Below are 27,679 nucleotides of genomic sequence, written 5' to 3'. Positions count from 1 at the left end.
TCTTATTTCCAAAGAACGGTAACGGAGGTTTTGTAAAATTCATTTATATATAATAATAAAAATGTTTTTTTCCTGAAAAGTGACAGAAAAGTGACAAAACATGAAAACATATATAATTTGTGAAAAGCGACACATTATATAATGTTTTCGACCCAGAAGAAGGCTTCTTCCCAGAAGCAATGGAGGAAGAAGAAGAGTCCTCCGAATTCACACCAGAAGACTAACAATTTTCCGAATAAAAACTTCATTTATACTAAACATCTTCGGGGCTAGAGGGCACGAAGTGCCTGGAAGCCCCACTACCTTTTTTTTTTTTTTTTTTTTTAAATGCACATTAAAATTATCATTTCTACAGTTTAATTTGAATTAAACCGAAAAAAATGCACATAAATTTTATATCTTATCTTTTTATAAACAATATATTGATATTGGGGAAAATTGAGAAATTTTGTAGGACCAAAAATAAATTCAAAAAAATTGATTAATTCTTTGCTATCCACTAAGATAATTTCAGATTCAATAATTAATACAAACGATAACAAAATTATTTCATTATGCATAAAATGAACATTACAATGAAAATGTATTAATTTATCTGCTTAAATTAAATCGATGAAAAAGCGTTTTGAAAATACCCATCATTTTTTTGTCTCATATCAGATAATTTTATTGACGCAGTTGGTGTATCCTGATTTTTAAATTTTGGTTTGATTTTGATTTTCGGTTTTGAGATTAATTGACAAGAATTTTTCCGGTTTAATTCAATCTTTCAAAATATAATCTATGTGATTCAATCCATCTCTAAATTACATATAAACTTTATGTTGTCATGAATTTTTCTATTCAAAATTCAATTGTTCACAAAAAATTATAGTAATCAAGATAAATGCTTTTTCTCCTGATTTATCGAGTAGTTTCAGAAAGTTTTCAATACACCACCTTTTCAACATCATTTAATAAGCTATACACAAATATACAAGGTGATTATTTCTTTTCGAACTGCATTTTCCAAGATATTCTTACATATGATAACTCTCCGCTTTGGTTTTTTGGTGGAACAAATACTAAATTATTAGAATTATTCCGATGCACTTTCCATCATTGTACTGCCAATCAAGGCGGATCTTTGAGTATCACAGATTCTAAGAATTCTAACTACAATTTTCGAGCACGATTTTTATGTGTTAGTAACTGTCAAGCGTCGCAACAAGGAGGCCTCTGGTTCTTTCGTTTTCCAAACACTCAAAATTTCGATTATATTACTACACATATGTGTTCTTCTCCTATTCGAACGGCATTATGGATAGATGGATCAGGTCCAATGATTAATAATTGGAATGCAACATTTCTTAAAGCTACCTATGAAGGTGATTCAATGAGAACCGAAGGCGCCTTTTACACCCATTGTTCACAAGACTACAGAATACAATATACATCCATCAAAAATTGCACCAGTAGAGACAGCTTATTCCACAGCTGGTGGTCAGAAGGAAACTTAAACATGGAGAAAGTTGATTTTATTGAAAACGACTGCTTATGGTACGCTGTCATCTTCCTCAACAACTCTCACACAGCAAAGATTTACCTTAAGAGTTGCCTGTTTAAGCGAAATAGGGTTCAAAGGAATATATTCAAATGCGAAACAGGAAATGGCGATGCTGCCCAAATTGTTTTGGTCGACGCTGTTGCATCAGACAAATCTGTAGATTATAAAGAAGGAAATGTCGATGGTACTATCATGACAGTTCATGGCGACTATTCAACCAAAGAATTTACTTTCTTCGAGACTCAAAGATGTATGAATCAAAACATCCCATATCCTGAAAGAACCCCTCTAAAAACAGCAGTTCAGACTCCCAGAATAACTCCTTTAATTACACCAAGAAATACTCCATATATGACAGCACACAAAACACCAGTGAACACAGAGAGAGAAACCCCAGCATACACAGCAAAGGAAACACCTTATTTTACAAACCACGTAACTCCATTTATCACAAACAAAGAGACGCCTTATCTGACTGAGAAAGAAACACCACATGTGACTAATGCCGAAACGCCTTCATTTACTGCATTCGACACACCTTATTTGACTGAGGAAGAAACACCTTATCTGACTGCATTTGATACACCACATTCCACAAACGAAGAAACTCCATATTTAACTGAAGAAGAGACACCATTGCTTACTCCATTAGAAACACCTTATTTGACTGAGGAAGAAACACCTTATCTGACTGCATTTGATACACCACATTCCACAAACGAAGAAACTCCATATTTAACTGAAGAAGAGACACCATTGCTTACTCCATTAGAAACACCTTATTTGACTGAACACGAGACACCCTTTGAAACTGCTTTTGAGACACCATTTTTGACAAATGAAGAAACTCCATTCATTACAGAGGGAGAAACAGCTTTCGAAACTCCTTTTATTACAAACGCAGAAACTGCTTATGAAACACCATTCATTTCTAATTTTGAAACACCAGTGAATACTCCAGTTGTTACAGCTCATGATACACCATTCCAAACAAACTTTGAAACCTTTTATGAAACACCGCATTTGACAAACGAAGAGACCCCAATGATTACTTCATTTGAAACAAATCATGAAACACCATATATTACATTCGAAACAACTCCATTAGAAACTCCAATCCTTCCAAGAACATATCATCAAACAGAACAAGAAACACCATTCGAAACAGCATTCATTACTCCATTCGAAACAAACAAAGAAACTCCGTTCCAAACAAATATTGAAACTGTTTTCGAGACACCATTCGAAACAGCATTCATTACTCCATTCGAAACAAACAAAGAAACTCCGTTCCAAACAAATATTGAAACTGTTTTCGAGACACCATTCGAAACTGTATTCGAAACAGCAGTTGAAACACCATTCATGACAAACATAGAAACAGTGTTCGAAACTCCATTCATGACAAACATAGAAACTGCTTATGAAACACCATTCATGACAAACATAGAAACTGCTTATGAAACTCCATTCATGACAAACATAGAAACAGCAGTTGAAACACCATTTGGAACATTCTCTCGAACAATTTCTGAAACTGCAATTGAATAAATTCCAGTAACAATTTCTGGTGAAAATGGAAATAACAACAGAAACGTAAGTGTGAACACAGAGAATGCAGGTTCAAATACATTAACAAAGAAGAAATCATGGATATGGATTGTCATTGGAGTTGTTTGTGCACTACTATTGATAACAATCATCGTTGTTGTTATTGTAGTTTTGCACAAGAAAGATGAAGAAACAGATTCAGAAACAAGTGAACATGAAATGAATGAAGAAACTGTAATCCAGCCAGAAACTACAACAGAAGGTGTTACTATTGATAATCCTCTGTTCACAACATCCAACTGCGATTCAGACGATCCATTCAGAGGAGATTATCAAGAATCTTATGGCAAATTTAATAAACTTTTTTTGCGGTCATTTTTGTATTTATTTAAATCACTCAACAAATTCTTACAAAAACGTATAACAAATTTTATTAGAATAAAGCAATAAAAAATTTTTTTATGGATTCAAAGGATCAGATTTGCTGTAAACACGAACTCTTTTTGATTGTTTTATCATATCAATCACTATAATTATTATTGATATAATGCTTACGTAGGTGAAAGGCGATGCTATATTTGCGACAAACTTTCCAGTAATATACAAGAAGAAGTGCATTCCTATAGTCATAAACAGGAAAGGAATTGCAGATACAACTAGTTCAATATAATTTCTGTTTGATTCGTAGAAGTAAGAAGTGAATGTTCCGATACTCAAAACAAAAAGAATATTATACAAAATGAAAATAAAGAAAGTCAGTCCGAAGTAAGAAATATCTCCTTTGTATACCTGTCCATAAACAAAAATAGCGCTGTAGCCGGAATCAAGTCCGGAAACAAACAAAGGAATGAAATAAACAAAAACAGTATCGAAACAAATCACGTAATAAGAAAGATTTGGAACACGACGTATCTTCAAGAAATAATCAAGTATTCCATAACAAATTACCTGGTAGAACTTAATTTCTTCTCTCTTATTCATATATTCATCAAACATCAACAGTTTCTTATTGACTAAACCTATTCTCCAAAGAGGAATTATCCTGACTGTTGTAAGACGAGTTACGGAAAGTGAGGTGAACTGAAAAGTGACACTTGTATGGTCGGATAAATTCCCTATATATTTACTTGTCAAAAAAATCAGACTTTTTTTGCTTTAAAAAATTTATAAGTTAATTATTGAGAACGAAGGTGAAAGGAAATGGATATCTCTTACCTTTCATTCCCTCGAGAAAGTTCAAAAACTTGGGTGCAATCAGTTCTGATTGCACCCAAGTTTTTGAACTTTGTATAAGGAATTGTTGGCTATGATGCACTGATCATGAATCAGTACATCATAGCCAACAATTCCTTCGCAAACAGCGGGAAACTTTGTCCGAATAGTTTAACATTCGGACAAAGTTTCCCAACTTTCAAGCCGAAATTCGCGGATACCATTCACCAACTAGCTCTTGCTATGATGGTTATTAAAAATCAAGATCTATATTAAATTCAAAATTTACTCAAAGTCACTAATGTTCGATTTCGGAGTGTCAAATTCTCGTAAACGAAAAAAGGGATTTGACGGAGTCAAATCCCCGCTCACAAAAAGTGGACTTTACATGTCAAATTTTATATGCATGTAATGTCCACTTTTATGAGTTTTAGGAAGGAATTGGAAGCCATGAGTTACTGACATTGCATCAGTATCTCATAGCCTCCAATTCCTTCAAAAAATGGGAGAAACTTTGTCCGAATAGTTTAACATTCGGACAAAGTTTCTCCCATTTTAAGAAGGAATTGGAGGGTAAGAGATATACCATATGAATGTATATCTCTTACCCTCCAATTCCTTCTAGAAAGTGTCCAAACTTTGGGTTAATTGCAAACTATTAACCCAAAGTTTGGACACTTTCAAGTGGAGATGGAAGGCTTTGGGGTATATATTAATACAATATACCTCAAAGCCTTCCATCTCCACTACAAATGGGAGAAACTTTGTCCGAATAGTTTAACATTCGGACAAAGTTTCTCCCATCTTTCAATGTAATTGCTACCTGTGAGGTACTGACTTGAAGTCAGTGCTTCACAGGTAGCAATATCCAAAAATTTAAAAACATTTTATCAGTTCGTTAGAGAACTAGAGCCTCCTAGGTACTGAACCAGAATCAGTGCCTAGGGGACTCTAGTGATCTATATAAATCTGAGAAACTTTGAGGAAATTGTTCGACATTTCCTCAAAGTTTCTCAGCAATTTAGCGAGGAATGTTCGTTATCGTGTAGATATTTATAATATATGCATGATAACAAACATTCCCCGCTAAAAGATGTAAAATCTTATAAGAAATAATTGCAAAAGAATAACAAATTGCAACAAATTTTATATGAAACTGAACCTTATGAGGTAGTGATTCAAGATCACTGCCTCATAAGATTCAGTTTCAATCTCAAGTATCTCAAAAGTAAGGCTCTGTTTTTTGCCATGTAAAGTGTCATTTTTTCTGTCAAACCGTTTTTATCGTTTTCGTTTACAACAAAATTACTGTACTACAGTTGCTGCTTCTTCTGCAACTTGCGTATCTCTGTAACGAAGAAAAAAAAATATGTAAATGTTTTAAAAAGTAAGTGTTTATTCTTATTAATCTGACTGAGCTTAGTAAGAAGATGTAATCGATATTGTTAATTTGTGTTAAAAATTAGATTTTATTTTCGATTTTAAAATATTACCGAATTAATTTCTTTGATTGGCTCTCCTCTCGCGGAAATGTTGAAGAGAAATCCTCAAATCCTTAATTTCTCCATCAACTTTCCAAAGGGGTTCTTTGGTGGTATCATATTTTTCGCTGATATCATAAAATTTGTTTGGTGTAAACCAGGTATGTATTTCTGGATTTCTTGGTAACTGTGTATGTGGTGTTGCGTTATAATTTTCGATTAAATTTTGAATTTGATCCCAAGCTACCTCATCAACTTGAATATTCTGCCAAAATCTTTCGATTTTGCCATTCATGTAAGGGCAGTGTGGTATTATCGTGATTGATTCGACGTTTGCATTTTTTAGAGGCGTGCTGAACCGTTGGGTGGAAATTGAATACCCACACTTCAGCATGGACCCTTCTGATGGAGATAGACCCAACATGTATATGGATGAATATTAGGACATTAGGTATAGATGAACATATATAGGAATGAGGACCACCTTGGGTCAGCATCAGATATCGAATTTTAGAACCATCTAATTTTCATTCAATATTCTATAGGTGCAATGTATGTTTCCTATATATAAAGGTTTGATAATAGTTAGGTCTCAATATAGATCTTTGGTCCCAATTTATATTATGAATATCATCAATTTGTGTGTTTTTAACATTATATATTAGTATTGTGTTGATATAATGCTATATTATGTAGTGGTAGGTGTGTCTTGATATAAATTATGTTATTGATCGGGATATGAGTACAAATGCAAGTTATCCCGGGGTGAGGTCAGGGCTATCGCGTCCTAATTCATAGGAAGGGTTATCATGCCTAGTATGTGTGTGCTGTGCTATCCGTTTGTCCATTGGATGGCACAGCACACACAATCACAAGACAAAACCTCGAAGCGAGGAACAGTTCTTGTAAGGATGTGGTAACTATATACCTATCCTTACAAGAACTTGTATAGTGGAGCAATGTTTCGAATTGCTCCACTTTTCCTCCCATCGAGGTTATCCCGAGGTGAAGTCATAGCAATGGGGCTCATATTGATGGTGCACCATTGCTATGACTTGCACCTTCGTATGGTACTATCCATTATGAATTTTGAAATAATTTTGCAATTGAAATATCTTAAATTTAACAAAAAAGGCCGAGAAGGGGGTCCTTTCTCAAGGTCAGGGCCCCTTCTAGTCTTTCTGGTGTCGGAAGGAGTGGCTTTTGCCAGTATTGCCGCTCCTTCCGGCATCATCTTTGCATTTCGCAATTGTCGCGGCAAGTGCATTCTGGCACCACAGGTGCACTTGCCGCGACATATGATTGCGAGTGTCTGCTGCTCAGCCCCGGATTCGCAGCAGACACTCGCAATGCGAACCAAAGTTCGCCAGAAAGACCGGGAAGGGGGTCCTTTCTCAAGGTCAGGGCCCCCTTCTAGTCTTTCTAGAACTGTAATTTGACTTATTTTGCCGAATCTCAGGGAAAACCGTCCGTGATTTGAACGATCTCCTGAGATTCGGCAAATTTGATTGTAAGCGAGGCTCTGGCCTTTGCTTGGGCCAGAGCCTGTATTTGTATGTCTTTCAGGGCCGAGTTCCTGCGAGACGTCGACATGATCGACGATCATCGCAGAACTCGGCCCTGAGGATGAATTTTGCAGGCTCTGGCCTTTGCTTGGGCCAGAGCTTCGTATTTTCTACTTCCCAGGGCCGGATTCCACTCCTGCCGCCCGGGATAAGGGCGGCATTTGGGAAAGCCGGCCCTGGGGAATGTAAGCCATGCCCTGGCCTTTGCTATGGCCAGAGCCTGTATTTGCATGTCTTTCAGGGCCGAGAAGAGAGGAGATCGCCAATGATGTGGACGATCTCCCTCAAACTCGGCCCTGCGGATTGTATTTACAAGCTCTGGCCTCGGAAAAGGCCAGAGCTTCGTATGGACGTTCTCTCGGGACTGGATTCCTCTCCGGCCGCCCCGAATCAGGGCGGTCTTTGAGGAAGCCGGCCCCGAGGATTGTTTGCGAAGCTCTGGCTTTTCCTGAGGCCAGAGCTTGTGATTTTCGTTCAAAGCCAAGTTCCTCTCGGATCAGGCCTAATGAGGACGACCGTCGAGGAACTTGGCTCTGAGGGGATGAATTGTTGGCTCTGGCCTCGATGAAGGCCAGAGTTTTGAATGGAATGTTTTGATGGGATGAGCCTATGAGCAGTAAGCTCGTCCCATCAAAACATTCGTTTAAAAATTGAATTAAAAATTATCGTATGCATTCAAAAATTAAAACAATTAATATGTATAATATTATTATGTAATAATAGAATAAAATATATATAAAATTATGTAAAATTTTCAAAAAATATTGGAAAATGAAATTTTGAAAGAAAAAATAAGAGTTTGCATATGAAAAATTGATATTAGAAAAAATCTAGATTAGTAGAGTTAGATTATTTAGAATTTAAATGAGAAATGAATTATGAAAAAGGAAGATTAGAAAGAATTGTATATTTATAATTTAATAAAATGAAGGAATCGAACTAAGGAGTTTACAATTACAATACAATAGGACAATATATTGTAATTGTAAACTCCTTTCGAGAAACGATTTTCGAATGTGACATTCATGTCAAACAATTAAACAAATTTCTTATCTGAGTACATGTATGCAGGGTGCTATGGAAAGACCCTGCATATATGCACTCAGATCGGAAACTTTGTTCACGATGTCACATCGTGGAACAAAAGTGGACAATATTCCCGATCTGAGTACATGTATGCAGGGTGCCATGGAAAGACCCTGCATATATGCCATCAGCATCCAATTAACAAAGTATTTCATAAAGTATGCGTTCCAACCATATTTATTTGCTCAGTTGCGTTGCTTTTCAATCTTCATCCAATAATTTTAGGATTATTCACTATTGGAGCCGCAATATTTTATTTTTCGCTTTCTCTCAAAGTAATGCTTGGGATGGCTGCATTCTTTTCTTGCATTGTCACATTTTTAGTTTTTTATCCTGTTACCTGGTGGGTTTGGCTTTTAATCTTTGGAATAGCTTGGGTAGGGCAATTTATTGGACACCATGTTGAAGGTAAAAAGCCATCATTCTTTACAGATCTCCTGTTTTTATTAATAGGCCCTGTTTGGGTCTTCTATTCTATACTTGGAATAGCCCCACCACCACAAAAATCAGAATAAATACTATCTTTCTTAAATTTATACATTTTTATTACCATTACATCGCATTCCACATTTCAGAAATCATCACAGGCTTCCAGAATTAATACTGAAATCTTATGATTACGGCATTAAATTTTTAATGTCATTTTAAAATATGCTGCGGTTTCAAAATAAAAAATTATAATATTCACCCGAATTTGATTGCTATTACAGAAATCAAATTTCTTGCTCAATGTTATCACAATTCTTAAACAAGATCGCTTTTTAAACATGTTTGAAATGGTGAAATTTTGCTACTATGATAATGAATGATTTTATGCTGAATTCTAATCATACATAGAATGTTTATCTTATTGCTTGATAAACACTGTTATTGATTGTTCATATAATTTTTCCAGATTGAAATAATTGGATTATTCAAAATCCAATGTTAAAATACATATATATACTCATATCATAATTATAACATCAAGTTTTGGCCATTGTAGTAGCGTTATGAATTCATTTCATAAGTTGACTAAGAGACCAAATAGCGATTTTAGTAGGAATTCACATTAAATATGGAATGGCAAACTTATTTTCAAGATAAATGGTCACTCTACATATAATCAGTTTTAAAATTCTGGCACGTTTTTGTCATTCAAAAACTATATTCAATCAAATTTGAATTAAAATTTGACGATATGCGAAAATTGAGGAAAATTCCCAACTGTCATTTCATTTTATATTTATCACAAGATGCGTCGCTCAGCCTGCATTGATGAAGACTTTGCCATGTTTGTCAATGAGCTTCAATTATTGGAGCAGAAGTACAACGAAGGTACAGCCGAATCTAAGCAACAAATCAGAAATCATTTCCAAGACTTAATTCTCAACTGCAAGAAGCACATGGGCGATGACTTACCATATGCAACATCCTTTGGAGTCAACCGACGTTTCGTTTCTTTCTACCAACCCCGTCTGAAACTTCTGAAGAAGACAATACTGAGACTCAGATAGTATTTAGTGTCTAATTCTCTTGTTTTATTTGTGTTTGTTAGTATTAAATATATCGTTTCGGTAATTAATTATGGATTTTTTTTTTTATAATTTCAATTTCATTGAGTATTTTCAATACTCAATGCAGTTACTTGGAAGAACTATCATCATTACTTCTTGAATTTGAAATCTAACTGAAAATAGAGATACTACGTTATTGGCTCGGATTTTCTTTTTAATCGAAGGGATCATAAACTACTTCATTAAATTTCTTCATTACCCAATAAAATTCATCATATTATACAAGCAATACTAAAAAATCTTTGTCGAATACAAAACCATGACATTAGAGATAAGATATATCACATCAGTGGAATGATTCTCATTGCGTACAATAAGAAATTTCCTTTTCCAGATTTTTTTTGTCAATTTTCAAATTTTCATTATCAAATATCTTGTTTAACCAATTCACTTATCACGTTTATTAAGCTAAGGCTAGAAATGATATGAAATTCTTCATTTATTTTGTTTTGAAATTTTATCATTTGATATGGAATCAGACTGCCATTCTTAGAGAACAAAATTATCTACACTTTTGGGATTGGTTAAGATATGCTTTATAGAACTCTTATATTCAATAAATTATCGTAAACCTTTTCGAACCGGCATTTGACAATCTGACATATTGAAAAACCTTAAATGCAAAATCTAAATCGAATAAAATGGTATATCTCAATCGAAGCTGTTCGAATTATTGAAATTCTTGTGCTTCAAATGAGGTTGAATTTTCTCCTCAATATTCAATTCTTCTCAAAAAATCTAAAAATCAATTAAATGATTGGGTTATTGTTTGCTCTTGCTTTATCAAGAGTATCACATCACCATCATTCCTATCGCAGACATAGGATGTATGAGACAAACGGTGCAGGATCTGGCGTTGTTTATGGATCAGGTATAGGTGTAAATATTCGTAGCGGACCCGGCACAGGATATGGTGTTATCGCAGCAGTTGCAGACGGAACAACACTTTCTGTTACTGGCCATAGCTCTAATTGGTGGCAAGTTTCTTACAATGGTCAAACAGGTTACGTAATTTCCGATTATTTGAAAGTTTCCGGTTCTGTTTCAGGAACTGGTTCCGGTCTCAATGTACGCGCTGGTCCAGGCACAAACTATGCTGTTGTTGCAGGACTTTCTGACGGAACATCCGTTACAATCACTGGAATCAACGGCGATTGGTACCACATTTCCCAAGGTTATGTTTATTCTCAGTACATCTCCCTTACATCATCAGGTACAAGTGGTGGTGGCGGCGGCTCCTCAGGCGTTGTCATCAGGCAAGGAGATGCAAGATTCAACTCCAACATCAGAACATGGGGCTGCGCTTTCATGTCAATCTGCTGGTGTGAAGGAGTCAACTCGATCGATGGCTGCAATGCTAAGTACAACCAGGCTGTTGCCGCAGGATGGATGTCGGCCTCATGCTACATCAACAACTGGGATTCAATGAAGACAATTGCTGGAGCTAAAACATACCGTTATGGTGCTCAATGGGCAACTGCTGCATCCAATGAAAAGGAAATTCTTCAATGCGCCAATTCCAGAACAACAATGCACTTCGTTGTTGGTAACAAGAACAATGGAATTGAGTATGATCCAGCTTATGACGGTTTTGTTTCATACTCAGATCATCAGTCAAAGAGATTCTACGGATACTAAACGATTTAAGTTAAAATCTGTTTTAACACGAAAATTCTTTATATTTCACAAAAATATTAAGGCAATTTTTTAAAATCTTTAAAATTATAAAACTTGATGCAAGAAAAACTCTATTCTATTATATGATAGTATAATAACTAATGAAAGAAAAAAAAAAAAAAAAAAAAAAAAAGGCAGTGGGGCTTCCAGGCACTTCGTGCCTTCTAGCCCTGAGGATGAATGAGTATAAATGAAGTCTTGACAAAGTCTTTACGAAGAAGTCTTGACAAAGTCTTTACGATGAAATCTCAACAAAATATTTATGAAGAAGTCTTGACAAAATATTTATGAAGAAGTCTTGACAAAGTCTTTACGAAGAAGTCTTAACAAAACATTTACGAAGAAGTCTTGACAAAGTCTTTACGAAGAAGTCTTGACAAAGTCTTTACGATGAAGTCTTTACGAAGAAGTCTTGACAAAGTCTTTATGAAGAAGTCTTGACAAAGTCTTTATGAAGAAGTCTTGACAAAATATTTACGATGAAATCTCAACAAAACATTTACGATGAAGTCTTGACAAAGTCTTTACGAAGAAGTCTTGACAAAGTCTTTACGAAGAAGTCTTGACAAAGTCTTTACGATGAAGTCTTGACAAAGTCTTTACGAAGAAATCTCAACAAAGTCTTTACGATGAAATCTCAACAAAACATAGACAAGAAAGTTCATGAGTGTAAATGACCCAAAAATATATTTTAGGGTAGAAGGGTATATCTACCCCGTTTTCTACCCTCTTTTCTACCCTCGTGAATTTTCATGAAATTTATACAGAATTCAATAAAAATATATTTTAGGTGAAGAGGTGAGATTTCACCTGTTTTTTCACCTAATTTTTCACCCTCTTGAATTTTCATGAATTTTACACCAAAAATATACTACTAGGGTCATTTATGAAGAAATCTCAACAAAGTCTTTACGATGAAATCTTGACAAAACATAGACAAGAAAGTTCATGAGTGTAAATGACCCAAAAATATATTTTAGGGTAGAAGGGTATATCTACCCCGTTTTCTACCCTCTTTTCTACCCTCGTGAATTTTCATGAAATTTACACCAAAAATATACTACTAGGGTCATTTACGAAGAAATCTCAACAAAGTCTTTACGATGAAGTCTTGACAAAGTCTTTACGAAGAAGTCTCAACAAAGTCTTTACGAAGAAGTCTTAACAAAGTCTTTACGAAGAAGTCTTAACAAAGTCTTTACGAAGAAATTCATGAAAATTCAAGAGGGTAGAAAAGAGGGTAGAAAACGGGGTAGATATACCCTTCTACCCTAAAATATATTTTTGGGTCATTTACACTCATTTACGAAGAAGTCTTAACAAAGTCTTTACGAAGAAGTCTCAACAAAGTCTTTACGAAGAAGTCTTAACAAAGTCTTTACGAAGAAATTCATGAAAATTCACGAGGGTAGAAAAGAGGGTAGAAAACGGGGTAGATATACCCTTCTACCCTAAAATATATTTTTGGGTCATTTACGAAGAAGTCTCAACAAAGTCTTTACGAAGAAGTCTCAACAAAGTCTTTACGAAGAAGTCTTAACAAAGTCTTTACGAAGAAATTCATGAAAATTCAAGAGGGTAGAAAAGAGGGTAGAAAACGGGGTAGATATACCCTTCTACCCTAAAATATATTTTTGGGTCATTTACGAAGAAGTCTCAACAAAGTCTTTACGAAGAAGTCACAATAAAACATCTGTCAAAAACCGCTTTTTAACTTCACTTAAAATGCCACGTAAGCTACGTAAGAATATACGTAAGAGGAAGAGAGCATTGAAACATCCAATAGTAAGACTGAACCACACAAACAGTTGCAACAACAAATGCTGAATGACCCCACTATGTTGCAACAAATGTCAAGCAACCCTATGCTTTTAAACCGAGTTATTGGTGCACAGAGTGGAGGTTTAAGAGCGGCACTTTAGCGAAAATGGCAGGCTATGGTGGAGCTGCAGACGGAACAGCCTATAACCCTCAAAGTCAAATGAATTTGAGTTCACTCAAAAATCAAATAGCAGATGTCAAAAAGTCAAACATAGACATACAGAAACAAATAAGTGAAAACGAAAAGAAACTAGAATATGACAGACACACAAAGAAACTCAATGAGTTAAACGTAGAGAAAAGAAGAAAGAAGAACAACTGAAAGAACTAAGTACAGAGGAATATGCGAAAAAAGTGTCAGAAAAAGCAGCAGAAGTAGCAAAAATGGAACAAGATGTCATAAATTTGAAAAACCATACTACTCAATATAAAATACTGAAAGATGAAGAGATAAAACAAAAAGCCCTGAAGACATATATGGATAGCGATGAGTATAAAAAGGAAGTTGAAGCAAATGTAAAGGCAGAAAACTTTTACAGTTGCAAAACCAAACCGTACAGTATGAAAACTTAGCACAAGAAAGTAAAAATAACGACGCAGCCATGCAAAAGGCAATGAAAAGCTCAGAATATATAAAAGCTAACAATGACTGGTTAGATGCCCAAGCCAACGCTAAAGCAGCCCAGCTTATAGGGTCAATAAGGACAAAAATACAAGCGGATGAAGACAGTTCAAATGAAGCTTTAACAAATGCTGACTTTAAGAACGCCTTCGAAGCTCTTCATAGTAAGGTGAAACAAGTGAACGACTTCTCATCTGGAAAGAAACTGAAGTCTGAAGGTTTCGACAAAGAGTTAAGAGAAGTAGCACAAAATATGACGAAAATAACAGATACAGCAACGAGACAGGCAGTTCAAAGTGCCTATGACGCCGTTAGAGCAACTGTTGTGGAAAGTCAAGAAAAAGAGTTACAACAGACCAAAAAAGACCTAGTAAATGCTTTCTTAAGAACGAAAAGTCAGGTAGGACATTATGCTGCAGATGGAACATATGTGCCAGCTGGTGGAACTTATATACCAGCTGGTGGAACTTATATACTAGCTAGTGGAACTTATATACCACCAAACCCTCCAAGAGAAGCACCTGCACCAGGACTACCTAAAACATTTACATCGTCACATGGACACAGACACAGGCATGCACCACAACAACAACCAACAATTCAAAATCCAGCACAACAACCAACAGTTCAAAATCCAGCACAGCAACCAACAGTTCAAAATCCAGCACAGCAACCAGCACAAACAGAGCAAGGACATAAAAGAAGTAGAGAACAAGGAAACCAAGAATTCTTAAAAATGCTTAAAGAAGAGTGTGGTTTCCCAGATAGTATTGACTTTAGTGACAGATATAAAGAAGCTATTGGAAAGTTCAAGGATGGAAATACTGACCCGAACCTATTTAGCTTTATGGCTCAGCACCAAAACGGATATAATCTCAAACCTGGAAAATACAAGCTCGCTAAGGGATATGATTTAATAGCATATCATCCAAATGACATGGATGAATTTACTCCGAGATATTTGATGTCAGAGCTAAATGACAATTCAACTTTCGTCATGAAACGCGTAAAAAATAGAGACGGAACGAAAGAACAAAAGCTTATGAATGCGGATGACGTAGATAGGGAAATTGTTGAAAACGGTCTCGGAATATATGAAATGCCAGCAGATGAGGTACAAGAAACTCCACAGGAAGAAGTTCAGATACAACCAGACATGGAAGAAATAGTTCAGCAACAACAGCTAGAAGAGCCTGAAGGAAACGAACAAGTCACTCCTTTGGAAACTAACTTCACAGAACTAGATGAAGATTTGGAACAGCCGAAAAATCTTGACCCTCAACAAGAGTATGCGGAGAATATGGAATATTTCCAAGAGTCTAAAAAAAATTCGGCTGACATAGTAGAAGAATATCGAAAAATGTTTGCCGACATACAAAAGACTCCAACACCAGATGAAAATATTCAGCATAGAATGGAAGAACTGAAAAAAAATGTACACAAATACAACAACCCTTTTTACTTACGAGCATTTAACGTTCAATCTTCGGATGAACTCGGTGAAGATAAAAGGTTAAATTTCAAGAAAACATATAGAAATGAAACATTGTTTAAAGTTCATTCAGAACCTAGCCAAGATGGAAACAAACCTACTTTTGTTTCTGCAGACGATGGAACTACAATGAGATGGGGTCATAAAGCTAATCCAGATAGGTGGTTCATAAACTTACAACCACAATTCCAAGAAGTTGTAGACGCAATGGAAGTCAATGGTGAACCAGATGTAGCTGGTATTTTCAGCGCGGCTTTAATGCCATTGAAAGATATGAAAGATGCAGATATTTTGAACCAGTATGAAATGAACATGGCTGATGGAAATATAACACCTGACGTTCTAGAACATTTATCTCAAAGAACTACACAGAACCATAGAGATGGTATATTTGGTGAAGAGTTTAGAAAGAAAGTTAGGGAGAGCGAAGGAAGAGAACCTATTGTACATGACCTTGCAAACGAAAGTTTGCAAAATGTCATAAAAACTTACTTTGCAGACAATGAACTGAGAAGGGATGAATATTTAAGAAAACTCAAATGGACAGTACCAAATGAAATGTTAGTATTGAAAAACATGTTCCTTGACAAAATAAAACCAACTACAGAAATAAACGACGCAAGACTGAAAGATTGGGTAAAAGCTTTCCCATTCACAAAAGATATTGTTGGTAACATGGAAAGAAAACCAGAATGGCTACAAAAACATATATTTGGAAACGAGCATATTCCATATGGACAGGCACTGTTGAAGAGCTTGAACCAGAACTCAGGAAAGAGTCATGCAAACAATACGCAAAGACTCAAATACAGACTATGACAAAATCTTTCTAGGGATATAGGTTACCTGAGATGGGCGACCAGAGCCAAAAGGCAAAAAGGACATGGGAAATTTGCAACATACTAGATGAACATAATGCAAAGATGCAACAACTTCAAGCAGAGGGCAATGAAGGAAAAAGAAGAGTTAAAAACTCAGTCAGGAAGAAAGTAAAGCTTGGTCCACGTGGTTCTATTATGACATATAAATCCAACTATTCTATATTTTTACTCATATGAAATGTACGCCGCTCAGAATATAACGCCAACAGTTTTGGATGCTATGAATGGAAATGTTTCCGAATGGTATAACGAATGCGACAATGCCATTAGAAGGTCAGAAATAGTTCCTGGAACTTACGAATATACAACTGCTGTTTCTTATGGAAACGTAGGTGAGTTTGGAGAAGGTTCTTCAACAACAAGATATTGCTTGCGACAGGTTTCATATAATTTTTATTGACAACTCTTTCTTATACGTGGAACAAGACATTGAAATAAAACCTTCTGCCAAGTTGTCTGACAAGAAAGGTTGCAATGGAATTTTCTATGTCGGATACCAATATGCTCCAGAAGTTTTCATGGGATATAAGATATATTCTAACTCTGACTTAGTTCAAACAGTAACATGGGCAAACTATGAATGGTTCGCTTTGAGAAACTCAGTACAACCACAAGCTAGAGAACAAACAGACCAGTATGCAACTATTGAGAAAATAAGAAGACTTGACCCTAACGTTCCAGGAGTTTATGTTAACCTTTCTGGTTCAGATGGAAATGCTGTCACTAAAGTAAAACTGAAACTTAGAGTTCCTTTGTCATCTTTCCTCATCTTCAGGTTTTTAAGATACTTGCCAAACTGGGCAGGAAAAATTTCTATCGAACTTACTCCAAGCAAAAATAACTTAGTCATTGCACCAACACAAGACCCATTCACTCTTACAGACGTAAAGGGAACAAATAAAACGTCATTCGCCGAATTTTGCAAAGACAAAGTTGACTTAGACTTTGGTTTCTCAAACCTCAACACTGAAGTAACTATTATTTCAATGCTGCTGGAGATGCTTGGGACCCAGTTAAGTTCACATGCGAAAAGTTTGAATGAAGAGAATAGAAAGCAGACTTGCAGTCTATATGTTGGACCCAGATATTTCAAATGCTTTAGCTGCCAAATATATTGCAGTTCCACTTATTTCCCTATACACCAAATATCTGTCAAAGACTTTGCAGGTGAAGTTGGAAACCAAAGTGCTGACCCAGGAGCAGAACAGATATTGCTTTAACAACTGCAATGAAACATGCAGATACTATGTTTGTACTGTTCAGACGAACTATAAATGACTATTCTTGCTTCTACAACCCTGTATTAAATACCATAAACATAGATGGCAAATATTATCCAAGAGAAGAATATTCTACAGTGGGATATGAAGGTCATACAACTTGACATTAGATGCTATGAACTTTAACAACAACTTCACACAACCATTAACCCTGAAATGCAAAGTTCTATTATGCCATATGTGAAAGTATGGACTCATACAGGAAGGTCAAAAAACTCAATATACAAATGGAGACCGTTCAAACTTTTGGCTTGGCATTCCATTTGCTGACTCAGAAGACTTTATGGGTGGTATTTCAACTGTTGGTACAGTTCAAATACAATATACTGGTGACAGAGACGGTCCAGATGAACTGAGAGCAAAGAAGTTTACAAAACCAATAGCACTTTTCACGGAAGATGCTCTTTTGAAGATTCGTTCGATGAAACCTGCTGGGGCTCCTCAGATTGGCATAACGACAGCTTCCATCGAGCAGATTTTGGCAGCAGGTCAGTAAGTTGTTCTTGAACTGACTTCTCTCCGTCAAATATTGACAGTACGCCAGTTTTGACATAGTATTGTATTAAAAACTTACCTTTAGAAAATCGGTCAGTTTTGTTGTTATATTTTTGTCTGCTTCAAGAACTTTCACCATCTCGGTTATACCAACTTTCTTTGCTTTATGAAAATATTTTGTTCAGCAAAGACTGCTATTCTATAACATTTTCCATTGTTTGTGTAAAGAACTATTCTGTCAATGAACTTGTATTGTTTGTGTGGTGTAAACTTTGTTCTGCTTCAATTCGAAGAGATACTCGAATACGTCCATCTTTTTATTCTAAGTAAAATGTCATTTCCGAAAAATAGAAGCGTGAGTGTTTCAAAAGGTTTAATGGCGGTGGCAGATGTGAAGTTAAATTCACCAACTCAAACAAAACAGTCAAAGTGTTGTTGTCAATGTCAAAGAAAGAGATGTTGAAGTGGGAAACCATACGAAGACGAAGATGGTATAACAATAGTTCCTGTAAAAGAACAACCAACATATCCTGAAGTTAGCAGAGACTTAAGTTCTGTTGCAGATATTCGAAACGACTACAACAACTTAAAGACAAACTTAAAACTCAGGAGAAGATTTTGTCAAGCTTTGGGTATAATGTTAAACTTGGTCGAACACAACCCTGTAAAAGTGAACTCATATGTCATCGCACCTCATGAAATTTTGAAGAACTATTGAAACTTTTGACAGAGGCAGACGATATAAACATCAAAGAAATAGAACCCGACATTGCTTGCTGTGGTGTTTCATATAATGTCATTGACAAGATATACGTTATGAAAGGAGGTGAAACGTTGAACTTAAAATATAGTTTCCCAGACGTCATAAAAAATATTTGACGACCACAACATTTCATTAAAATTTAGTTGCTAAGTAAATGGCAGAAGACATAATGGTTTATACTATTACGACTAAAAACCTGAGTCATATAATTCTATACAACAAACTTACAAAGTCCTCAAGGACGATATTGTAACTGACCTTAAACACAATGACGACTAAAGCTGTTTGCTCTTTTACACCAGAAGACTTTATTGTTGTGAATGGTAAAAAATACTCCTTTGAAGATACTTACTCAGATATACCACCAACAGGTTTTGTTGACTTATTTAATACTTTAAGGACGGATGTAACATGTGCTGCAACTAGAGCAGGTTTCATTATGTTTGGATGTCCGACTGAGTTTACTATAAACGATATGAGCTATAATACAAAACTTATATCTGGTTTTTACTACAACAGTTTCCTATAACAGGAAAAGGTGTCATACAAGGAATGTCTATTCCATTGACATTAAGCACACCTATTTATATATTGTTTCAACTTAGGTTCAAAGTGCTATTCGAATGTCGACAGAAACTATTATGACCAAAAGATACTTATGCGTATAAACAATACTTTCTCTGCTGGTTTGCCTATTTTCATTCGAATGCAGAGTTTTCAGCTTTAGTAAACTCAAACACTTTAGCAAACATAAACTTAACCTTAGTCGACGCAAACTTTGTCCTGTAAAACTTTTATGTCCTTGTATTTGTCAATGACGGCAGAAAGTTTCGAATTGGAAGATGCAACTGGTGAAAGTATTGTATTACAAGAACAACTTCAACAACAAATAGCTCAAGAACAACAAATCAACAAATGCAACAACAAAGTCAAGAATAAAAAAAAATATTTTTTTATTTTTATAAAAATGTACAGAATAGATGTTTCAGATTTTATGACTTCCAAGCATTCAGAAATATGTTCCATTTTCGAGACTATAAACAAAGCAGTCGAGAATTTGAAACGTTTAGTCATTTATGTCGACTCTGCCCAGAATGTTATGTTATGAAAGAATGGGATGTTGTCTTTAACAAACCAAGAGCAACAATAGTTTCAGAACAAGAATGTAGACAGAAACTTAAGAAAATAAAAGTCTACAGGTTGGAATGAAGATGTTAGATGCTTGGGATATCTTATTGTCAAAGTTAGAAGATTTTTCAGTTCGTATAAAAGTTTTATACACCTTCTCCAAACTTCTATTCTATCTTCACTGGATATAAATACGAACAAGTAAATGGAAAGAAAATGTTATAGAAGCTTGAGACCATGTCAAAGAAATTATATGCAATGGAAACGAAAGAGTCATCATGAGTATATCTTATGTTGGTTTGCAAACATCTTACAATATCCAAGTGCTAAAAAAACTGCTCTCATTATAATTGGAGAAACAAGGAACTGGTAAGAACACTTTCTTTACAGATATCTTATGCAAACTGTTAGAGGGCTATTCGAACCCTAATATGACAAACTTAACATCTGCGGTAAATTTAACTCTTCAATAGAGAATATGAAACTTATAGTATGTAACGAACTTCAAAGTATAGATACAACAAAGGTTTTAAACTCAGATGCTTTGAAGAGTCTTATAACAGACAAAGTTGGAGTTGTTGAAAGAAAATAAAAGACCAAAGAGTTTGTGAAAATGTTGCAAATTCATCATGGTTTCAAACAATGTTGTTCCGATGAAGTTAGAAAGTTCTGACAGAAGATATGTAGTTGTCAGAACGTCAGATTCTCATATGCAAGATACAGAATATTTTGACGACTTAGCAGAAACTTTGACACTAACTTTTACAACCACTTGTTCTCATATTTCATGACATTAGATATTTCAAGTTCAATCCAAGACAAATTCCATATACCGAAGAGAGACAAACATTGTTAGAAGCAAACAAGAGTGTATATGAACTGGTTTATAGATGAGACTAACTTTGAGTGTTTAGATGAAAGGTCATTGTACGATCATATAAACAGTATTGTCAGAGTATTGGTTATATGGCAGCGTCTAAACGAACAATTCTTGGCAAATGTCAAAAATCTTTTAGACATACAGAACGGCGTATATAAAAAAAATTTTTCTGAGTAAATTTAAAAAAAATATTTTTTTATCCGATAGAAAAGATGACGAAATATATTTCAGTCAACAAGTACATGACAGAAGTCAAAGAAGAACTAGACCCATTTCATATATTTGAATGTTTACTTCTACCATTTTGAAAAGTCTACATTTGACAAAGTTTGGAACATCGAACCAGTTAAGTTGCTATTGTGACTAAAAATGGTGCGAAATTTGAAGACTTAGACATAGAAGGTTTGTTAGCAGTCAAAGAAAATTTTGACAGAAGGTTTTCAAACCTTAAAGAAGGCAAAGCATACAAACTTGTTATACCTTATGAACCAAAGAAAGCAGACGACTATGAATATTATGAGTCTAAGATAGTTGAAGTTCAAGGTAAATTAGGTAAAAAGATTTTAGAGTCTAAGCCAGTGTTTGCTCCTAAAGAGGAAGAGAACATTGACATTGACCCAGAAATGTTCTAAAAATAAAATTTTATTTTTACATGTCAAATTTCTTTTTCTCTGGCTCTGGTTCAGGTTCTTTCTTCTCTTCTACTTTCTTTTCTTTCTTTTCTCTCTTCTTCTTCTTTTCTGGTGGAGTTATGTCAAATTTCTCAGAACCATATTTTTGTAAAAGTTCTTTGTCCTTTAATAGCTCTTCTATTCTGTTTCCTATTTCATCTTCAAGAACAGCGCATGTGTCTTCTTTGCATTCTAAGAACTTTTGTTGGACTTCATCTCTCCAAGAGGCGTCATCTCTGTCAACAAGTCTGTCATTGACAAACTTAAAGACTTCTCTGCCTAATGTTTTATGGTTCTTGTCATATTCCCAGAAACAGAACTTTAGAACAAATTCACCTTTCTTTTACACTATGTAAGATTTTATGGTCGACAGAAGTTTTAGAGTCAAAAAGCTTGTCTCGAATATAGATAGCAAATCGCTAGACATTTTCAAAAAGATAAAAATTTTAATTTTTCTAAAAATATGTTAGAAAAAAAGTTTGCTGACATTGACAAGAAATTTGAGAATGTTTTAAACAAGAACAAGAGGAAGTTAGAAAATGCTCAGATAAAGCCTATACATGACAAGTTCTTATTTGCTCAGAATGGTATAACAGGTCTAATTGCACCACCTGGGTCGGGTAAGACTTTCACTTATCTTAAAATGGCTGCACAACAACAAGAACTAGATGAGAAGAACCCATTCTATGAGTTAGTTGTCATTTGTAGTACTTCTGGTCAATTCGATCAAACCGTAAATTCGTTCAAAGATATTATAAAGAAGTCTAAGTTAGTATGTATAAAAGACTCTGAGTTGTTAGATTGGATAAAGAAGTACCAAAGAAGAGTTTTGAAGTACAATGCTATAAATGAGTATATAAATTCTAAGTTTAAAGACCCAAATGAGGAAATGCAGAGAATATTAGAGAAGAAACACTTCAGAAACAAACAGAAAGAGATAGAATACATTTCGAAGAAATTGCAATCTTACGATTGGAAGACATACCCTCACAGATGTCTTCTTATCTTAGATGACTTTGCTTCTCATCCTTTGTTAAAGAATAGAGAACAAGATATGTGTCGAATTCTTAAGAAGCTCAGACACTTTAACATCTCAGTTGTCATTTGTGTACAGACAGCAAAGAGTTTAAGTAAGGATGTAAAGAGAATACTTACTGACATTATACTTTTCCCTGGATTGTCCGAAGACGATTTCATGGAACTTATGAAAGAGTCCATGGCAGGTAAGTTTGACAGACATGAACTATGGGAGAAGTACAAAGTCATACAAGACCCTCATACTTCTTTCAGAATTCATATCTACGCGAACAAAGTTCAAATTGTAAAAAGTCAAGCTTGAAAAATGTAAGTGTTTAGTCTTAGTAAGTCTGTTGTGGTGCTGGGGCTGTCGGTTCTTCTGGCTTTGGAAGGCATTCAGGAAGAGGAACGTCGGACATTGTCTTGAAACAATAAAAGACTTGTCTTGAAAAAGTAAAAGACTTGTCTTGAAACAATAAAAGACTTGTCTTGAAACAATAAAAGACTTGTCTTGAAAAAGTAAAAGACTTGTCTTGAAACAATAAAAGACTTGTCTTGAAAAAGTGAAAGACTTGTCTTGAAAAAGTAAAAGACTTGTCTTGAAAAAGTGAAAGACTTGTCTTGAAAAAGTAAAAGACTTGTCTTGAAAAAGTGAAAGACTTGTCTTGAAAAAGTACGGGTATCGTCTGAAATCAAGACCACTGTTCTCAAATTTGAGAACTTTACACCAAAAAATTTCTTGAAAAATAACGGGTCTTGTCTTGAAAAAGTAAAAGACTTGTCTTGAAAAAGTAAAAGACTTGTCTTGAAAAAGTAAAAGACTTGTCTTGAAACAATAAAAGACTTGTCTTGAAAAAGTAAAAGACTTGTCTTGAAACAATAAAAGACTTGTCTTGAAAAAGTAAAAGACTTGTCTTGAAACAATGACCGACATAGACCCAGCAGATGAGGCAATTTACCTTATAGAGCTACCTGAGCCATCTGAAGTCAAGCTTGAAAAATAAATGGTTCATTTACTCTGCTTGTTTGAAGTTGTCAAAATACTCTGTTATTTTTTCTTTCAGTAGCGGCAAATCTTCTTTGAAGGTAAGTATTGTACAACCTTTAATATCATAGTGTGTTTGAGGTAACGTATCTTGAACTATTTGTTTAACATCTTCATTCGGTGTCATTGAAATCGGTAAGTTTTCGCGATAGAACCAATTTCTGTCAGATTTGTAAATCTTAGCAAGGTCGTAAAAGCTTTTGTTGTTTCTTCTGACTAAATGCAACATAACCATATCTTTATCTTCTTCATTTTCCATCTCTTCAGTATAAATCATATACTTATAGTTCTTTTCCTTTCCTTTTGGTACCGAACGTGGTATTCTTTCTGTATGCTTTGTCTTTTGCTTCAAGCTTGTTTTCCATCTCTTCACGTTCTTGTCTATGAAGTTCGTCAAGAAGTTTACAAACATACCATGAATAGCGAGCTGAAGCCCATTGTGCCACATTATTTACGAGAAGTCTATGAACATAATATCCTCTCAAACCATTTGGCAATTTTTCACGATTTTCATAGAGTTTTGGCGACTGGGTTTTTTACTTACTCGCTGTTCTTCACTGTTTTCATAGAGTTTTGGCGAGTAAGATTTTTCTCGTAGTCGCTGTTCTTCACTGTTTTCAGAAAAAAGTATGTCTCGCTGTGCTTCGCTCAAAAGTTCTTGTGTGCTTTGGTTCCTAAACCAGTCTTGTGGTTTCTTAGTATCTGGAGCAAAACATGCTGTCAAAATACTTTGCATTTGGTACATGTCATCTTTGACCGAACGAATGAGACGGAGTTGTTTTTAAACTGAACCCACTCATATTCTTCATTTATAGCTTCATGAACGATAGCAGTTGTTGTGTTCTCGGTTGTTGACATATCTGTCTTTACATACAAAATAAAAAAAATAAAAAAAATAAAATTAGCGTTATTTTCTGACTTTCACAAAAGACCAAAAATAAACGCTTTACATGTATTTTTCAGCAACTTCGTCAAATAATTTTATAGCACTATCTATCTCATCTACTTCAAACGTTTCTTTACCTTTCGTGGGAGCACCATACATTTTCTCAAACTTTTCAAGCAGTTCTGTTTCAGCAGCTCTCATATCGTTAACAAACGCAACCTTAACTCTATTGACTATACTGTCATATCTTTGAGTTATATTATATGTTCTTCCTATCTTATATCTCTTTGTATTGAAGTCCTTCGGTTTCTGAACGATGTAAAGTAAGCCTTCACTGCAACGTTCCGTATCGAATGAACCATATGTTATGAAATTATATCCAACAACTGGGTCTAACCATAACAAAACTACTGGTATAAGACTTTTGTCGATGAGATATGTTCTTGTTCCATAGAATCTTACCGATATCATAAGCTCAGGATTTCTTGTCAAAATTTTCTGAGTTGAAGCATTTTTAACCCAGTCGTGTGCTTTCTTTCCTTCAGATAGTGTTAAAATGTCTGACAAAGAATATTTGTTGTATTTCTTTGAGTATCTTACGTTTAAATCACCTATTCTAACTATTTTGGTCTCATTGTCTATCTTTTTAACTGTTTCAAACTCAGTGCTTGTCATTTCCTGTTCTTACATACAAAATAAAAAAAAAATATTTTAAAAAAACTAACTTTAATTTTATTTTGTATAAAAGATACAGTTATATCATGAAATTTGGTCATTTTTTCACGATTTTCATGAGTTTTAGGCGACCAGGTTTTTTTTACTACTCGCAATTTTTTACGATTTTCGTACGGAATCTCGTTCCTCGGTTTTCCGAGGGTCGCAAACATATGAGGAAATTCATGAAATTTGGTCATTTTTTTCAGCAAAAATATATTTTAGGGTAGAAGGGTATATCTACCCCGTTTTCTACCCTCATTTCTACCCCATATGTCCTTACTGAAAAAGTATGTGTTCCATATGTCATTTTACTCAGAATTTTATACAGAATTCAATAAAAATATATTTTAGGGTAGAAGGGTATATCTACCCCGTTTTCTACCCTCATTTCTACCATAACTATTTACAAGCGTTTTACATGGTATATGTTGTGATGGTTCATGACTTTAAACAGTTTTGTAGCTTCTATTTCTTCTGTCAGTACATCGAATGTTTTAACAATGCCGAAGGTTTCTTTATATTTCTTCTTGACATCTGAAAGAAGGAAATCGTTAGCAGTTGGATAGTTTTTGTTCAGAAATGTCAACATGTCCATTTTATCTTCTGCTGGTTTCTCTACTTCTTTCTTTAAGTCAGTATGGTCTTTTCTCATTCTTTCTATCTCTTTGACGGAGTAGTTATATTTCCTTGTTGCTGCTTTACATTTTGAACATTGTGAGTTCATTTTTGCGTTATATTCTGAAATTTGTCCTGCTAAAACAAGTAAGGCGTAGATGGTCTTCTTTAACTCAAAGGCTGCTGGTTTTATCTGTTGGTTCCATACCTTACCTCTTCTATCTTTATCTCTTATCTGCAAGACACACTCAGCAACTAACGAAACAAAGTTGTCGTAGGTCTTAAATTCTTCAGATTTATATATGTCAATGAAATATACCATATCGCAGTCTTTGTGGTTGTAATGAAATCCAAGAAACTCATAATTTACCTTTCGTATGAACTTCTTTATTTCAACTGAGTCAGATGGTTTCACTTCTATTTCATCGAATTCTGGAATAGTGAGCTTTTGTTGTTGTATTTCAGGAAGTTTAGGTAGATGGTCAATAATATCCTGCATTTCATAAAGATACTGTTCATTTGTTTCATCTTTCGCACTACAGTTTAGATCTCCTTGGAGAAGTTCTTGCTTTATCTTCTGGATTTCTGTTTCGAAAGTATATGAAGAAGGAATGAAGCTTTTCATCTCTACTAACATTGAAGTTGGGTTCATGACTAACGAGTTTGGTGCTGTTGTTGCTAACATGTTCTTACAATAAAAATAAAAAAATATTTTTTGGTGGGACTACCTTATTTTATTTCAGCACAAAATGAACGAGTTTGGTTTAAAAATACGGTGGAGCCAAAAATGGCTCGACCTCAAAACAAGCATTTTGTGAAGAATATACCAACCCGCGGAAAACGGCGGGTTGCTTTTTTTATACAAAATTCAAGAGTTTTGTGTGTTTTCTACGAGGGTAGAAAACGGGGTAGAAAACGGGGTAGATATACCCTTCTACCCTAAAATATATTTTTGCCGAAAAAAATGGTTCATTTACTCACAATATTTTTGTACAAAACGACCCCAAACTTTTAACTTCTTTTCTGCAGCTTCAAATGCTATCTTAGCGAGTTCATATTCTCTAAATTCTCTCTTTAAATCTTCTTGTTCCCATTGGTCTAGTTCGTATGGAGAGTCTCTATAACCATAACATATCTCACGTTCATGTTCTAATTGTTTTCCGCACATTTTTCTAACTTCTTGTTCGAACAAAGGTTTTGCATTCTCTACTGTATCTTCAAGTTCTTCTTCATCTAATTTCTCATGAACTTTCTTGTCTATGGAGTCCAGAATTTTTCCAACTGCTATACAATATTTTGGAGAAGCCCACATTGCTATATAGTTTACAAGTCTTGGGTCTACATACGTTCCTCTAACCTGTTTGATTTCATCAGGAATTCCTGCATTAACATTGTATAAAAAGCAACCCGCGGAATTCCGCGGGGTGGTATATTCTTCACAAAATGCCTTAAAATACTCTTCCCAGGACTTATTTTCCAACAACCTTCTAAAGTCTTTCCTAAACTGCTGACATATCTTTGTTGCATTTATATAACCATCCTTGTCTCTACGTAAGACTTCAATACCGTTGTAAGTGCCTTTTGTGAATGTTTCGCCATTAGATTTGTTCGTGAACGTTTTTGCTTCGACTGTCATTTCAGTTCTTACAATAAAAATAAAAAATATTTTTTTGGGTGGCTTAACCGTCGGAC

At 34.9% G+C, this 27,679-nt stretch overlaps 11 protein-coding genes and 2 pseudogenes across 13 annotated transcripts, besides 5 other annotated features; 9 read left to right on the top strand and 4 right to left on the bottom strand.

Moving 5' to 3' along the window:
* Positions 1-325: part of a mobile genetic element that runs on past the window's edge.
* A 561-nt stretch (positions 326-886) lies between these two features.
* On the top strand, positions 887-2,645 carry TVAGG3_0463010 (bifunctional inhibitor/lipid-transfer protein/seed storage 2s albumin superfamily protein family; the record flags this gene model as incomplete). The annotated part of the gene is made up of 1 exon (XM_001309326.2): positions 887-2,645. A coding segment is annotated over one exon (1,759 nt), but the record flags the coding sequence as incomplete, so codon positions are not given.
* Positions 2,646-2,947: 302 nt separating this feature from the next.
* On the top strand, positions 2,948-3,097 carry TVAGG3_0463000 (uncharacterized protein; the record flags this gene model as incomplete). Its single annotated transcript, XM_001309327.1, has 1 exon — positions 2,948-3,097. The coding sequence occupies one exon, from the start codon at positions 2,948-2,950 to the stop codon at positions 3,095-3,097; it is 150 nt and encodes a 49-aa protein (XP_001309328.1).
* A 1,293-nt stretch (positions 3,098-4,390) lies between these two features.
* Positions 4,391-4,512: a mobile genetic element.
* Positions 4,513-4,634: 122 nt separating this feature from the next.
* Positions 4,635-5,611: a mobile genetic element.
* Positions 5,612-5,766: 155 nt separating this feature from the next.
* Positions 5,767-5,799: a mobile genetic element.
* A 2,617-nt stretch (positions 5,800-8,416) lies between these two features.
* On the top strand, positions 8,417-8,956 carry TVAGG3_0462960 (protein of unknown function, DUF962; the record flags this gene model as incomplete). The annotated part of the gene is made up of 1 exon (XM_001309328.1): positions 8,417-8,956. One exon carries the CDS (start codon positions 8,417-8,419, stop codon positions 8,954-8,956), a length of 540 nt encoding a protein of 179 aa, XP_001309329.1.
* Positions 8,957-9,648: 692 nt separating this feature from the next.
* TVAGG3_0462950 (uncharacterized protein) lies at positions 9,649-10,271 on the top strand (the record flags this gene model as incomplete). The annotated part of the gene is made up of 1 exon (XM_001309329.2): positions 9,677-9,937. The coding sequence occupies one exon, from the start codon at positions 9,677-9,679 to the stop codon at positions 9,935-9,937; it is 261 nt and encodes an 86-aa protein (XP_001309330.1).
* Positions 10,272-10,750: 479 nt separating this feature from the next.
* Positions 10,751-11,635, top strand: TVAGG3_0462940 (bacterial SH3 domain-like protein; the record flags this gene model as incomplete). Its single annotated transcript, XM_001309330.1, has 1 exon — positions 10,751-11,635. The coding sequence occupies one exon, from the start codon at positions 10,751-10,753 to the stop codon at positions 11,633-11,635; it is 885 nt and encodes a 294-aa protein (XP_001309331.1).
* Positions 11,636-14,670: 3,035 nt separating this feature from the next.
* Positions 14,671-14,850, top strand: TVAGG3_0462930 (protein of unknown function, DUF4106 family; the record flags this gene model as incomplete). Its single annotated transcript, XM_051235139.1, has 1 exon — positions 14,671-14,850. A coding segment is annotated over one exon (180 nt), but the record flags the coding sequence as incomplete, so codon positions are not given.
* Positions 14,851-14,853: 3 nt separating this feature from the next.
* Positions 14,854-15,672, top strand: TVAGG3_0462920 (protein of unknown function, DUF4106 family; the record flags this gene model as incomplete). Its single annotated transcript, XM_051235138.1, has 1 exon — positions 14,854-15,672. A coding segment is annotated over one exon (819 nt), but the record flags the coding sequence as incomplete, so codon positions are not given.
* Positions 15,673-15,816: 144 nt separating this feature from the next.
* On the top strand, positions 15,817-16,428 carry TVAGG3_0462910 (protein of unknown function, DUF4106 family; the record flags this gene model as incomplete). Its single annotated transcript, XM_051235137.1, has 1 exon — positions 15,817-16,428. The coding sequence occupies one exon, from the start codon at positions 15,817-15,819 to the stop codon at positions 16,426-16,428; it is 612 nt and encodes a 203-aa protein (XP_051092961.1).
* A 294-nt stretch (positions 16,429-16,722) lies between these two features.
* Positions 16,723-27,679: part of a mobile genetic element that runs on past the window's edge.
* On the bottom strand, positions 21,807-22,134 carry TVAGG3_0462900 (annotated as a pseudogene). The gene has a single exon. A coding segment is annotated over exon 1 (328 nt).
* Positions 22,666-23,046, top strand: TVAGG3_0462890 (protein of unknown function, DUF4106 family; the record flags this gene model as incomplete). Its single annotated transcript, XM_051235136.1, has 1 exon — positions 22,666-23,046. The coding sequence occupies one exon, from the start codon at positions 22,666-22,668 to the stop codon at positions 23,044-23,046; it is 381 nt and encodes a 126-aa protein (XP_051092960.1).
* TVAGG3_0462880 lies at positions 23,738-24,134 on the bottom strand (annotated as a pseudogene). The gene has a single exon. A coding segment is annotated over exon 1 (397 nt).
* Positions 25,776-26,672, bottom strand: TVAGG3_0462870 (organellar and viral DNA polymerase type B; the record flags this gene model as incomplete). The annotated part of the gene is made up of 1 exon (XM_001309331.1): positions 25,776-26,672. The coding sequence occupies one exon, from the start codon at positions 26,670-26,672 to the stop codon at positions 25,776-25,778; it is 897 nt and encodes a 298-aa protein (XP_001309332.1).
* Positions 26,961-27,623, bottom strand: TVAGG3_0462860 (uncharacterized protein; the record flags this gene model as incomplete). The annotated part of the gene is made up of 1 exon (XM_051235135.1): positions 26,961-27,623. One exon carries the CDS (start codon positions 27,621-27,623, stop codon positions 26,961-26,963), a length of 663 nt encoding a protein of 220 aa, XP_051092959.1.

Source organism: Trichomonas vaginalis, chromosome II (genome assembly GCF_026262505.1).
Source record: "Trichomonas vaginalis G3 chromosome II, whole genome shotgun sequence".
NCBI lineage: Eukaryota > Parabasalia > Trichomonadida > Trichomonadidae > Trichomonas > Trichomonas vaginalis.
This window is presented reverse-complemented; position numbering and strand designations above follow the sequence as displayed.